This window comes from Eptatretus burgeri, chromosome 4 (assembly GCF_056783735.1).
Source record: "Eptatretus burgeri isolate ZD-2024b chromosome 4, Ebu_testis_v1, whole genome shotgun sequence".
Taxonomy (NCBI): domain Eukaryota; kingdom Metazoa; phylum Chordata; class Myxini; order Myxiniformes; family Myxinidae; genus Eptatretus; species Eptatretus burgeri.
Window position 1 is genome coordinate 40,756,544 of NC_140964.1, and position 13,811 is coordinate 40,770,354.

At 46.2% G+C, this 13,811-nt stretch overlaps 1 protein-coding gene across 5 annotated transcripts in view; it reads left to right on the forward strand.

The window, feature by feature from the left end:
* LOC147027869 (CUGBP Elav-like family member 3) overlaps positions 1–13,811 on the forward strand; it is a 404,118-nt gene that overhangs the window by 26,918 nt on the left and 363,389 nt on the right. For all 5 annotated transcript variants that reach the window (XM_085877579.1, XM_085877580.1, XM_085877581.1 and 2 more), the window contains exon 2: positions 8,888–9,001. In XM_085877579.1, the coding sequence (XP_085733705.1) occupies positions 8,888–9,001 (114 nt within the window). The remainder of the gene's footprint in view (positions 1–8,887; positions 9,002–13,811) is intronic.

Consider the following 13,811-nt stretch of genomic DNA (forward strand, 5'->3'; position numbering starts at 1 on the left):
ATGGTTTGCATTCGCAGGAACAGTTGTCTGGGTGGCAGATGGATAGTTATTCTGTGCAGATTATGCGGTTTTTCTATGCGAGACAGATGCCACAGCAATGCTCACCATAATGGCGAGGAGGTGCGTCTGATGTATAAATAACGAATGTGGTCATCATTGGTTAGATCTTGGTTTTTCAAACCCAGGGGCGCGACCCCAAGTGGGGTCGCCGAGCAAATTTTGTAGGGTCACGGGCGTCCGCTAACAAATTGGTGAATAAAGTAAACAGTAAATGATCTTGTGTCATATGAAATCTTATCTTGTATATTATGAATTGGGTTTTGAATCTTTTGGGTCGTGCATTGTAGAGAGGATCTGAAATTGGGTCGCCACTAAAAAAAGTTTGAAAACCACTCTGTTAGATATTTATCGGTATGCCATCCTGATGAGGGAAAATAAGCTCGAAATCCTGATTGTTGGTTCCGTTTGATGTTTGGCTAATGATGATGACCATGTAATCTTTGTTTGATGGTCACTGGGCTGAAGCCTCTGTGTGGAGGCGACGCTTTGGTGTGGACTGTGTCCTTGGGATTCGGTGGAGTGCTCATCACACTCCACGTGTGTGTATATATATTGTTACGTTTGAGGGGGGGGTATGCATTCAAAGGGTAATTAGGATGTTTAATTAGGTATGCCATGCTGTTCGAGTTTACCAGGATCTCGATGTAATAAGTAGCAATTCAGTGGTGATAAGTTGTCTAGTAAATGTTCATTTCTTCAAGGGGGGAAATGATAATTGTCACGTAATTAGATAGGGACACGGGATAGGGTAAGTGTGTCTGCGTAAACCCCTTTTGGTATTCTCTGGAGGCTGGCCGTGACGTCACAGGAGAGTGCTGCGGATGGCTCCGCCCCGTGATCACGATTGGCGGAAGGCGACGGCAGTGGGCCAATAAAACGGCTCGATTGGAAGTGACGAGGACGGGAGCATAAAAAGGTTCTGTTCGGGGTCGAAAAGGAAGAGGAAGAAGATCGGGACAAAAAGATCGTGTTTTTTTATGGTGTGGAGGCTGTTGTGCGGAGAGCGTACTTGTTGTTGTGCTGATTCGATCGTGTTCTTCATCGTGTCTTGGAGCCTTGCTGAGCCTCGTGCCTCACCTTGGTTGGCTCTGGGGTTCTGCTGACTCGGAGTACGGGGTCGAACGGCGGGCGGACCTGCCTCCCTCTCCTGCTCGCAATTTGGCGCCAGAACTAGTTCCCTGGCGGCTGTGAGCGGACTTGGGTCAGGACCAGGAGGTCGACAGCACCACGGTTTCTCCTGCCCCCCTGACGAGAGCAAGGCCAGCTCGTCCGACGCCGATCCAGGGACAGTTGCGTCCACACCACGGTCCAGCCTGACCACCAGAAATAGCTACGTTTTGTGTGTGTGTGTGTGTGTGTGTGTGTGTGTGTGTGTGTGTGTGTGTGTGTGTGTGTGTGTGTGTGTGTGTGTGTGTGTGTGTGTGTGTGTGTGTGTGTGTGTGTGTGTGTGTGTGTGTGTGTGTGTGTGTGTGTGTGTGTGTGTGTGTACTTGGCGCCTTGGAGGGTTTGAGATCTGTATATTCATTGGAATTGTCTGTGTTTTCCCCACGCCCGATCCCACACCATCCCGTCGAATCGCCCCGGATCCCTCTTCTTGCCGGGTCTTGTTATTTCTGGTTAATAATAAAAACAAATAAACATCATCAACTCAGTGAAAAGTGACTCGTGCCACCTTCCTCGTCCCGTTTGCGGTAGAGCGATTAGAACCGCCATGTTTGGGTTATAAATAAATAAACCGCCTCATCGTTTTGGCTCATTCTACGTTGGCGGGACTGTTCAAGTCCCGTGGACGTCACATTGGTGTCAGGGTGTTGGATGTTCAAACCCCTCTAAATTATATTTGGTATCGGGAGAATATACCAAGATTAAAATCTCGTCACGAATTGGAATATAAAATTACTACAGGAAAGCGCGCGAGCGCGGGAAAATTTTGGCGGGAGTTTTCAAATTAAATTTAATTGGCGGCAAACGGGACTTCTGCACCATGGCGGATGTGCAGATGTTTGAGGAGGAAGGCCACGTGTCTGGCAGCGAGTCGGGGGAAGAAGGGAGAGACGGGGGTAGGGTTGGAACCTCCCCCATTCCAAGCGTGGACCGTGCTTCATCGCCCGTAACGGGGCCTGCAGCACCGGAAACCGGCGTGATGTCGATCTGGACAATGTTGGAACGTTTAATGAGTGCAATGACGGCACAGGGGGCAAAAATGACAGATCAATTGGGGGTAATGGGGGAACAGTTGGGTGCACGGATTGATTTAATGAGGGATGAATTGGGGGAAAAGATGGAGAAAATGAAAACTGAGATGCAGGAGTGTGTGGATGTTTAATTGGGGGAAATACAAAGTAAATTCGAGGATAGATTGGAGGAAACAAAGGTAGAAATTACATTGGAGGGGGAAAATATGCGGAAGAAATTGGTAGATAAAATTGATGCAACGAACATTCGGGTTGATAAAGTGGAGGAAAGCCTGGAACGCCATCGTGTCTGTGTGGATGCTCGTATGCAGCTGCAAATAGAAGAGTGGGGAGAGCTGAGGAAGCAAGGGATGAATTTGGCGGAGGAGGTAAAAGGATTGGAGGCTCGTTTGGACGAACAAGATAAAATTATGAGCCAAGATGAAGTCTTGGATAAAGGCCTGGTAGAGCCGTCTTTTGTAAGTAGAGTGTCCGGGTTGGTTGAGGAGCAGCTACAAACTCGCGACGGAGCTTTGGAGGAGGTTGTGCGGGCCCAGAAGATCCTGCGGGAAGAGGTGAATCGGTCCATTCAACGTTTGGAACAGGAGGCAAAATTGACCCATGAGACCCTCACCACAAAACGTCTTTGGCCACAGTGGGCTCCGAAATTGGATACGCAGCCACAAGGGTGTTTGATCCCTGGGCCGGATTCGGACAAGGGAGAAACTGAGAAGCGGGCCACCGTAAAAGTGATCCCCCTGGTAAATTTCGACGGGTCAGGGAGCGTTGAAGCTTTTCTGACGCAATTTGAGTGCATTTCCCGACTAAACGGGTGGCATGAGCGTGAACGTACAGGGAATTTGGTGGCAACGTTGCGGGGACCAGCCGCAGATGTGTTAAACGTGATCGCGGAGGGGATGTTGACCAGCTCCCACATTTGCGAGGCGTTGAGCCGTCGGTTTGGGTTTGCAGCGAACTGTGATCTGGTGCAGGCCCAGCTCCAGCACCGCAGATTAAAGCCGGGTGAGACAGTGCAGGAGCTGGCACAGGACATTTACCAATCAGTCAGGATCGCGTATCGGGACCTTACAGTGGAGGCATGGGACAGACTGGCACTAGAGAAATTTTTAGCTGCTCTTCCTGACCCTGAAGTCCGAGCGCTAGTGGAGTTACAGGATCCACCCACCATTCACCGAGCGGCCGAGTGCGCGGCCAGGCTGGCCTCGTGGAGTCGGCCGGGTCGGGTTCCAGAGAGGCCATCGGTGACGATCCGACAGGCGGAGATCCATGATCAGGGAGGGGGGCTGGGAGAAATTGGCATTACCCAAATGTTTCAGGAAATTTGCCAGAAACTGTCAAGTTTGATAAAGGGTAATCCGGTAGTTAGTGCGCCAAAGCTGCGGGGTCCAGCCCAGCCAAAAGAGCAATTCGATTATGGCCGAGGGGGTCCGGAACCGGAAGAGACATTTCACCGATACTCACGGGGGCCTTTTATGGGGAGTTGTTTCCGGTGCGGGCGAAGAGGACACATGCAACGATATTGCCGGTACCCGGCGATGGAGGGACCCTCCAATAGACTTTTAGACTCGGAGAGGGTGAATCCTCCTGCTGAACCGCCAGGTCTATCCGAGATGCCCTTTCATAGGTCGGGTCCGGAGATCACTGTCGGGGGTCGGGGAGACTAGATTGGGCTGAGCATATACGGCCATGCTCGGCTGCTGAGATTGTGGCGAAGTGCCCTCCTTTGGTGGAAAAAAATGAATTGTGGGAAAATTGGCATGTGTTTGTAAGTTCTGCTGGGTTTTAGAGTGACAATCGGGACAGTGGGTAATTGGTAACAAAGCGGGCACAAGTGGCTGTCCAATGGCTGGTGCGTGGATCGGGTGAGAAGTGCTGTGTGAGTTGTTTTAAGTTAAGAAGTGAAATGTATGGTGCACACATTGATTTTTTATTGGACATGGTGTGGTAACAGGGAAGGTCATGGTCGGCGAAGTGTTAGAAATGCAGGTGTCACATGTAAGGCCGATGGGGTGCGGGAGTCATGTGGGTTTTGTGGGTGGGGATGATGTGCTTGTCCACAGGGATTGCTGAAGCTCACGGTGAGCGTGAATTGCGACCCCCTTCAAGGAGATTCACCACCTGGTGGCTAATGGTGACAGTGTCTGGAGGCAACTGGGAGAGGGTCTGGTTGGGCGACCAAGGCGGGTAGGACCTTGGAGACCCAGGAAGGCCAGAGGAGCCAGTGAGACCCCTTCCAGAGTGTTGTACGGGATTAGAGCTGATGGCTACCAGGGGGGAGGGAATCAAAGGGAGCGGGGCGGAGAAACGTCCGGGTTGGACTAAAGCTTACCTGTGGGCATGGTTGCACCTGAGATGCCCCCATCATCTTGTGGTAACCCACCCCACGGCCACGACGGGATTCAGCCTGCATGATTAAAATGAGGACCATGACCTAGAAATGTGATGATGACCATGGTGTGAGTGTTGTGAAGATGTATGAGTCCCACTCGATCCCGCACAACTTGACATGTGCAGCAAGGGCATGATGTCCGCATAATTTTGGGGCCAGCAAATTTGAAAATTGGCTCCCCAGGTAACGCTGGGTCTATTAGCATCCACTGGGGGAGGCGGTCAAGTGTAAATATCCTGTGAATAGTGTCGTTAAGGCTTAGAGTAGGAATGTAAAGTATAAGTGTTGTGTTTTTGTGGAACCTTTTGTTTCCCCTCCCCAGATCACTGGAAGAGTGTTGGGCAAGAGCGATGATCCAGAAGATGGAGTGCAACTTCGCTCAGTGCTCTCATGTGATAAAATAAAAATAAAAAAACGAATGATTGTTTAGGCGAGGATAAGGCCATAAGGGGGTAGTACATTAAGCAGGATAGGTAAGTTAGCTGCGACTCGCTGCCCATTGCCCCTCCTACTTTATTTCGTTAGGTTAATTAGGTGTGAGTCAGTAAGTGTTAAGGCTGGTACGGTAGTGCCTGTGATATACCTTGCAGGAGCTGCGGTACCAGAGGAGGGGGCAGTGTTACGTTTGAGGGGGGGTATGCATTCAAAGGGTAATTAGGATGTTTAATTAGGTATGCCATGCTGTTCGAGTTTACCAGGATCTCGATGTAATAAGTAGCAATTCAGTGGTGATAAGTTGTCTAGTAAATGTTCATTTCTTCAAGGGGGAAATGATAATTGTCACGTAATTAGATAGGGACACGGGATATGGTAAGTGTGTCTGCGTAAACCCCTTTTGGTATTCTCTCGAGGCTGGCCGTGACGTCACAGGACAGTGCTGCGGATGGCTCCGCCCCGTGATCACGATTGGCGGAAGGCGACGGCGGTGGGCCAATAAAACGGCTCGATTGGAAGTGACGAGGACGGGAGCATAAAAAGGTTCTGTTCGGGGTCGAAAAGGAAGAGGAAGAAGATCGGGACAAAAAGATCGTGTTTTTTTTATGGTGTGGAGGCTGTTGTGCGGAGAGCGTACTTGTTGTTGTGCTGATTCGATCGTGTTCTTCATCGTGTCTTGGAGCCTTGCTGAGCCTCGTGCCTCACCTTGGTTGGCTCTGGGGTTCTGCTGACTCAGAGTACGGGGTCGAACGGCGGGCGGACCTGCCTCCCTCTCCTGCTCACAATTTTGTGCCAGAACTGGTTCCCTGGCGGCTGTGAGCGGACTTGGGCCAGGACCAGGAGGTCGACAGCACCACGGTTTCTCCTGCCCCCCTGACGAGAGCAAGGCCAGCTCGTCCGACGCCGATCCAGAGACAGTTGCGTCCACACCACGGTCCAGCCTGACCACCAGAAATAGCTACGTTTTGTGTGTGTGTGTGTGTGTGTGTGTGTGTGTGTGTGTGTGTGTGTGTGTGTGTGTGTGTGTGTGTGTGTGTGTGTGTGTGTGTGTGTGTCTGTCTGTGTGTACTTGGCGCCTTAGAGGGTTTGAGATCTGTATATTCATTGGAATTGTCTGTGTTTTTCCCCACGCCCGATCCCACACCATCCCGTCGAATCGCCCCGGATCCCTCTTCTTGCCGAGTCTTGTTATTTCTGGTTAATAATAAAAACAAATAAACATCATCAACTCAGTGAAAAGTGACTCGTGCCACCTTCCTCGTCCCGTTTGCGGTAGAGCGATTAGAACCGCCATGTTTGGGTTATAAATAAATAAACCGCCTCATCGTTTCGGCTCATTCTACGTTGGCGGGACTATTCAAGTCCCGTGGACGTCACAATATATATATATATATATATATATATATATATATATATATATATATATATATATATATATATATATATATATATATATATATATATATATATATATATACTCATTCAAAAGCAGGGCATGCTTGCAAATTGCAAGCAACTACTCTGGTGCACCCTATGTAGCATCGTACAGACATAATAAATGTATGTTTATATATCTATTGATGAGGTTTGTGAAAGAGCTTTTTATACCTGATGAAGTGGATTGTGGCGGCATTCTGTAAGCAGCGAAATAAGTCAAGTAAATAATCAATTTTTGATTAGAATTCGCTCTTTATCTAAACGTTTACAGCTATAGTAATTGATGTAAATACTGGAAGGTTATAAAATAAGATGCTGAGGAGGTACGTGTTTGCATTTCCTACCAAACAGTTGGAAGCTCCATTATCTTGGGTAACGTGACCCACACTGAACAGAACGAGTCAGCACCGGCTGACTTTTATTCGCAGATATTTTCATTTCTTAACTCTTTCTGACCTTTGTGATTGATGTATTTTTTTTTCCTGGGATATTGGTTTTGAGTTGCATCAGTTTGCAAAATTTCAGTTTTCAATCTCACCGAGAAGGTACGAAACATTTTTATCAGTGAGTGAGTCAGTGGTGAGAAGTTTTATATATTATCGATTTTGATGCACCATGCTCTTCCCAGGCCATTGGTGCTGCCGCAGCAGTTTCTTGGCAAGGGTTATACTGGGTGGTTGGCCATTTCCTTCACAGAGTTGTTTTCTAAATGCTGAGCATCAAGCAAGCAAGCATCATGTACCATTTTAAAAGTCTTTGGTATGACTCGGATGGGGTTTGATTCACCGACGTCTCAGACTCACAATGTACACTAACTATTATGTTACTGAGTCTAGTAAAAACAATACAGATAAGAGGAAATTGTTTTTGAACCATAATATTTCGGTGTCAGAGTTACCGAAGTTGGAAGGAGGTTATGTTTTCAACCCTGTCTGTTTGTTTGTTTATCTGTGAGCAGGATATATCAAAAAGTTGTGGACGGATTCACATGAAATTTAGTGGACAGGTTGGGTGTGTGACAAAGAGGAATTGGTTAGATTTTTGTGAAGATCTGGATCCGGATCCTGGAATTTTTAAAGTGATTCTTCACCATTGAGAGATGGCGCCAAAAACGATATATAGCATGATATCTCAAAAAGTTGGGGATGGATAATGACAAAACTTGGTGGATGAGTTGGTTAGGTGTCAAGACCAAGCCGATTCGATTTTGGTTCAGGTTTCGGGTTCAGATCTGACCTATCAGTGGGATACAAAACATAAACTGTTCAGTCTGGCAGAGGTATGCGCTATATCGAGCGTCGTTATAGTATTCTTTGTGTAGATTAGTTTCCAATGTGTCTGTGGGAATTTCAATAACCTTGCTTTGACCTGTGGATTGTAAGTTACATAATTGGAAATAAAAGTCCCCAGGAGTAGAGGGAACATAACTGTTTAAATGAAACACTTGAGCAACCACCATCTTTCCTGAGAGCTTTTGAGTACCAGATCGCTGTTGCTCGGGTGCGTGCGGCTTTCAAGGAATCTCAAATCCATGAATTAACATGCAAGCTTTGAGATTACGTGTTAAAACCCCAATGGCTCACTAATAATGTTCGGGGAGGGCTAACCTATCTGCCATGCCTGGTCTGCTCCACATGTCAGCCCAATCCACACTTAGTTGAGCGTTGCGCTTTCAGAGCAGTTATTTATAATGGGCCCTAAAATGCTGTTTGTAAAATATCCCGAGATGCTAACATCTAGTAAACGGAATAAGAAGAGGAAAGGTTGTCATTGGAGTGCTTTACTCAAACTGGGACTTGGATGGGTTTTTTTAATCCAGAGATCAAGAGCTTAAACGAAAAGAAGGTGACAACATTAGAGCAAATGGAGACAGGCAGAGAAGGGACAAAAACAGGTGAGGAATGAACGAACAGACAGCAAAAGGCCTCCTCTTGGCAAACAAATCATTGGATCATGAATATCCACATGATTACTGATGCGACCGCCAGTTTAACATCCTCTCTGATGGATGACGTACTCACAATGCACTACCCCCTGCTGGCACTGCACCTCACATCATCGTTCATCTATTGCAACTCCAAATGGAATCAATAATCAAATCCAGGGCCAAACAAGGTGAATGTGCTCCCAACTGCTTCCCAATGAAAGAAACCTCTATTTATGATATATTTTATGTGGATTTGTTATCAAGTGCTTGATCAGTAAATCATAATTGCATATTGATGTAAAGCCTGAGCTGTAAAGTTTACATATAATTAATTTTGCATTCAGGAAGGAAAGCTGAAGCTCCTGTGATTAAAAAGCAAAACACCAAACTAGCTGTCTACCTAACACCTGCCTTGCACCTTTAATTTAATTTCCTCCACAATAGTGTTTTCCAGGCATCCGCTACCAGCACCCCCGAGTGGTGGCTTTATCTTCACAAGAGATGGGCGAGATGAGAGGGAGGCGCTCAATTGACGCGGACGACGGTGAGGTGAGACAGGTGAGAGGGAAGATTTGTAACATGCAAAATATGGATTGTTGCTTTTTATATCAAAATACAGTACAAAGGGTCAGACGTGGATCGAATACTTTTGACCCAGAATGGTGACGTCACCAGACAGGAGTCAGAACCTGTGCATAAAGTGTGTCTGCAAGTTTCTAAAATGTGTTGCCATCAGAGACTTCAAAAATAAATTTCTGACTCATGTCAAAGATTATTTCCAGAACATCATCTCACATGGGGGGATCATCTATTTATTACGTATGCAAATCTGGCAGAATATTTGACTCTCATCTTCCACCAGTATATGGCACCGTCTAATATTCCATTTCCCTCTTTTTTTTATTTATTCATTTCATGCACAGCCTGTGGCTGCTTGGTTACATCATTTTCTGTGAGCACAGCTGTGTCACTGATGCAGTGCCCCCCTGTTACCGGTACTCATTATGCTGACCTCAGAAGGATGACAGACTGAGTCAACCCACCTGGTATTAATTGAACGAATGACAATACCTTGAAGTCAAGACCTTAAGATCTTAAGGCAGCCACCTTAACCGTTAAGACAGCACAAGGCTTCCCTTTCATTTTTTTGTCTCCAAACATCTTTTCCTTTCTCTCCGAACTTTTCCCACACTCTCCCACCATCCCTAACATCCTCTTTTATTGCAAATCATAATTTTCTAAATAGGGAGACCATTGCAACCAAGTAGGAACGATGTTGATGATGACCAACACTATTTTCAACACTTTAATGATTACCATTGCATTACAACACTCGTGAACTATTACAAAAGCAATTTCTGGAGCTCAGCCTCCATTTCATTTAATTTCCTGACCCTGTTGTACACAGTCGGTAAAGGTTGCGTTCCAGGATATTTGCAGCAAACGCATCAACAAGCTTTCTCCTCGATTTTAAAAATTTAATTTATGATATTATTGTATTATCACGCTCCCCTATGATTCCTATGAAACATACCGCTGACAAAGCTTTGCTCGACGTACTCATGCGGATTAAGTGTCAGTTATAATCAATTATAAGACGGTCCAAACGCAGGAGCGGAACGTGATCGACAGGTACAAGACACGTAACGAGCACATTGAATACTCCAACAGAATGCGTATCGCGTATTATTTTTGTGCTACCCGTCACACCTTAGCCCGAGGTAGATTCCCAGAGCTCTCCTGGAGGAGTGGAGGGGAGAATTTTTTTTGGGATGGTTTAAATACGAGAATGAAAAAGTTGTCACTCCGTAGAAAATTCTCCTTTGCACGCCGATTATTCGTTTGCAAAACCTCATGAACGCTGGTTGCATCATTTCTGTGGACATGAGTTTTCTGCTGATACTTCACACACACACACACACACACACACACACACACACACACACACACACACACACACACACACACACACACACACACACACACACACACACACACACACACACACACACACACACACACACACACACATACACACATACACACATACACACATACACACATACACACATACACACATACACACATACACACATACACACATACACACATACACACAGTCACATACCGATTCTGTTAAGAAGTCACACATCGGAGTCTTTTTGAAAGGTATATTGTGGGACGTTAACAACCACAGGTGAATCACCTAGCCGACGCATCGAACGCGTGGTAGTCACATGGAGACTGTCCAGCAGAGGCCTCGAAGGTGTGCTGGCCACGTGGTGTGTCTGATGCAGTATGACTGCCCTCAGGCCCTTCCAAGCTCTTTTAACACCCACCATGCTCCATGCCACACACAGCAAATCCACCCTCATTGTTTATTCATCATGGCATAATGAAGGCCTATGGGAGGTCGCAAAGCTGGCAGAGAAAGTGCAGGGGGAGTTGTGGGGGGTAGTTACATCTCGGTAGCACATCTAATACTCGAAAGATGCTCCGCATATCAGGGCCGCAAGCACCCCTTGCCAGACCTCATGGGGCAAGTGGGTAGAAAGAGTTATTTATTTCTTTGTTTGTGATTTTATTTATCGATGTATGTATTTACTTATTTTTACAAAGAAGCAACCCAGATATCGATCTCCTGACGACCAAACAAGTAATCCAGAGAAGCACGACGAGAATGGAACAAAATGTTAAAGGCTTTCACGCCTTCATGGCGAGGTTCTACTGCGAGTGCAAAAGGCAATTGTGAGGCCTAACAGCTCCAAACAAACAATATTTTTGGGCAGTTTTGGCCAGACGGAGCCCTCACGGTTGGCAGATTCTAGGCATGCAGTCTAATTGGATGTGAACGACTGGGCCGCTTGAATCATCTCGCCTGGAGCAGCCGATGTTTGTTGACCACAAGCTGCGATGGTCGGGTTGCTCGGGATCGGTAAACATGACCCGAAAACATCAAGAGGCCAAATATGCGTCTTCGGCCATTTTTAGCAGTTAACGCGCCAGCAGGAATTCCGTTTAATGGGACTTGCTGGTGGGTCTGCTAAATGAGATGCTGATGTCACCACCCCGGAGAGGTTGCCATGTATTTTTCCCTGGCACACATTTCTGCCTCATTTTGAATTGTTTGTTTCACCATCATGCAGTTGAGCCACCCCTTCCTGTCGACGGCTGCTTGGGTTAAAATTGTTGGTTTCAATACAATATTAATTTACAACTGACTTTGCAGGTAAAATAATTGTGTGAACAACGTAACGTTGCAAAACGATATAGTTTTCGGTTACCGGTAAGATAAATTTTACTTTACCATTCAATAAAGCTCTGACTATTCCATTGATGGATTGTTAATCAAGCCTATCTGCTCAAAGAGCAACATTTATGCCAACGTGTTGTGTTTGCAAATTCTTGAATTGGATACCAACGCCCGAGGCCATGTCCACGAGCACAGCATATCTGAAATTATCACCACATGACACGCACACAACTCTATAGGGCTGGTGGGATATCTGAGGATGGAACATATCGGTTGTGGTCCATGGTAATACCCTGTGAAGATTTCTCTCACAGAAAGAAGAGGATAAGGTATACACCGATTCCATATTATGTATATAATATTGCCTAAACCTTTCTCATCTAATCTATAAAGCTCATTCTAACCACTCACTGGACTGACTGATATTAATGGTCGGTACCTTCCGGTTGAAAGCTGAAATTTTGCATGCCAACGGACATCGAAGCTGATACACTGGAAGAAGATCATAGAACAATTGGAAAGCATCTGTAAATGAAAATATAAATAAATGAAAAATAAATGAAAAAAATGCAGGTGAGCGACCCAAGACAATGGGGAAGCACGGTAATTTTGCGTGCCGACGTACATCAAAGCCGATACACTGGAGGAAATAAAATCACAGAACTGTTGGAAAGCATTCATAAATGAAAATATAAATAAATGAAAAAATTTAATGAAAAAAATACATGTGAGCGACCCGAGACAATGGGGAAGCACGGTAATTTTGTGTGCTGACGGACGTCGATGATAGCTTTTGACTTTTCCTCGCATGAACTGCTGGATGTCCTTCGGGGTTGGCAGGAATGACGTCGTGATGAGTTCGTCATCATGACGTTGGTCCAAGTCAGGAGAATTTCATAATCGCATTAATACTTTCCCCGACTGCTTAATAACATCAATGGTGATTCCTGGTTGTGATTGGTGAATGAAACACAATGTGTCAATGTGGTAGGTGGCACTTGTTGGAGCCAAATATAATCTGGCCTCAACAAACAAAGTTCGTAGGGCATCAAGTGCCAGTACATATAGATATACAGTCAACCCCCGCTTCATCGCGGTTCACCTATCGCGCCCCCGGTTCATCGTGGGTTTTCCCTTGGAACGTAACTAATTTTTTTCTGCGGATTCCCCCGGTACATCGCGGTAATAACATATAAAATATAAATTATTTAAGCAATAAATTATAACGCGTGGTGCTCGACCAGTCACACACGCACGAGCCAAAGTTTCGCTTGTGAACTTCGAATATTTTCTACGTTTTTTTTCTCCAAGCCCCACGATGCCGCCCAAACGCCCTGCACCTTCTGAGGCTTCTGGCAAGGAACCGAAGCGCCAGAGGAAGGTCCTGGGACGCTCCAGGAGAAGATTAAGGTTAAGGTGCTCGATATATGCTTCGGGAAGGAAAAAGGTTTGCCGCTGTTGGACGAGAATTACTCATACCCAGCACCTCAAAACCGACCAGACAAGACTAGTCGATCTCCGGCACTTCAAACCCAATCTCTGCCAAACCGACCAGACCAGACTAGTCGATCTCAGGCACCTCAAACCCAATCACTCCCAAACCGACCAGACCAGACGAATCGATTTTTGGGGGAGGCGTCCATTCATCGCGGATTTTCACTTAGCGCGGGGAGGTTTGGAACGTAACCCCCGCGAGAAACGGGGGATTACTGTATACACATGTTGGCAGGATAGCCTGTAGTTATGCACACTTGCCTCTAAGCTGTCTAGCCTGCGTTTCAATCCGAACCTAGCTATAAATTGCCATCCAGGGTGATTCATCAATGTGTGAGCTGTCCCTCGGATGGACGTTAAGCGAGCCTGCATTAGTTGGTGGATGTTAAACATCCCATACAATACTAGGTTTGTGGTGGTGATGCTGATGGTGGGGTTGAGAAAATTAAGAAAATGAAAATTGAGAAAATGAAGAAAAGGGAGGATGATAGTGTAGTGATGTTGTCTAACACAGGATTCAAGACCTTGGTGCAACATGTGAGTGTGGTCCAGTCGTCTTTTATTCCAGTTTTGAATGCACAAACAAGCCCGACCGTCGAATCATGTGAGCAAGGCCCATCA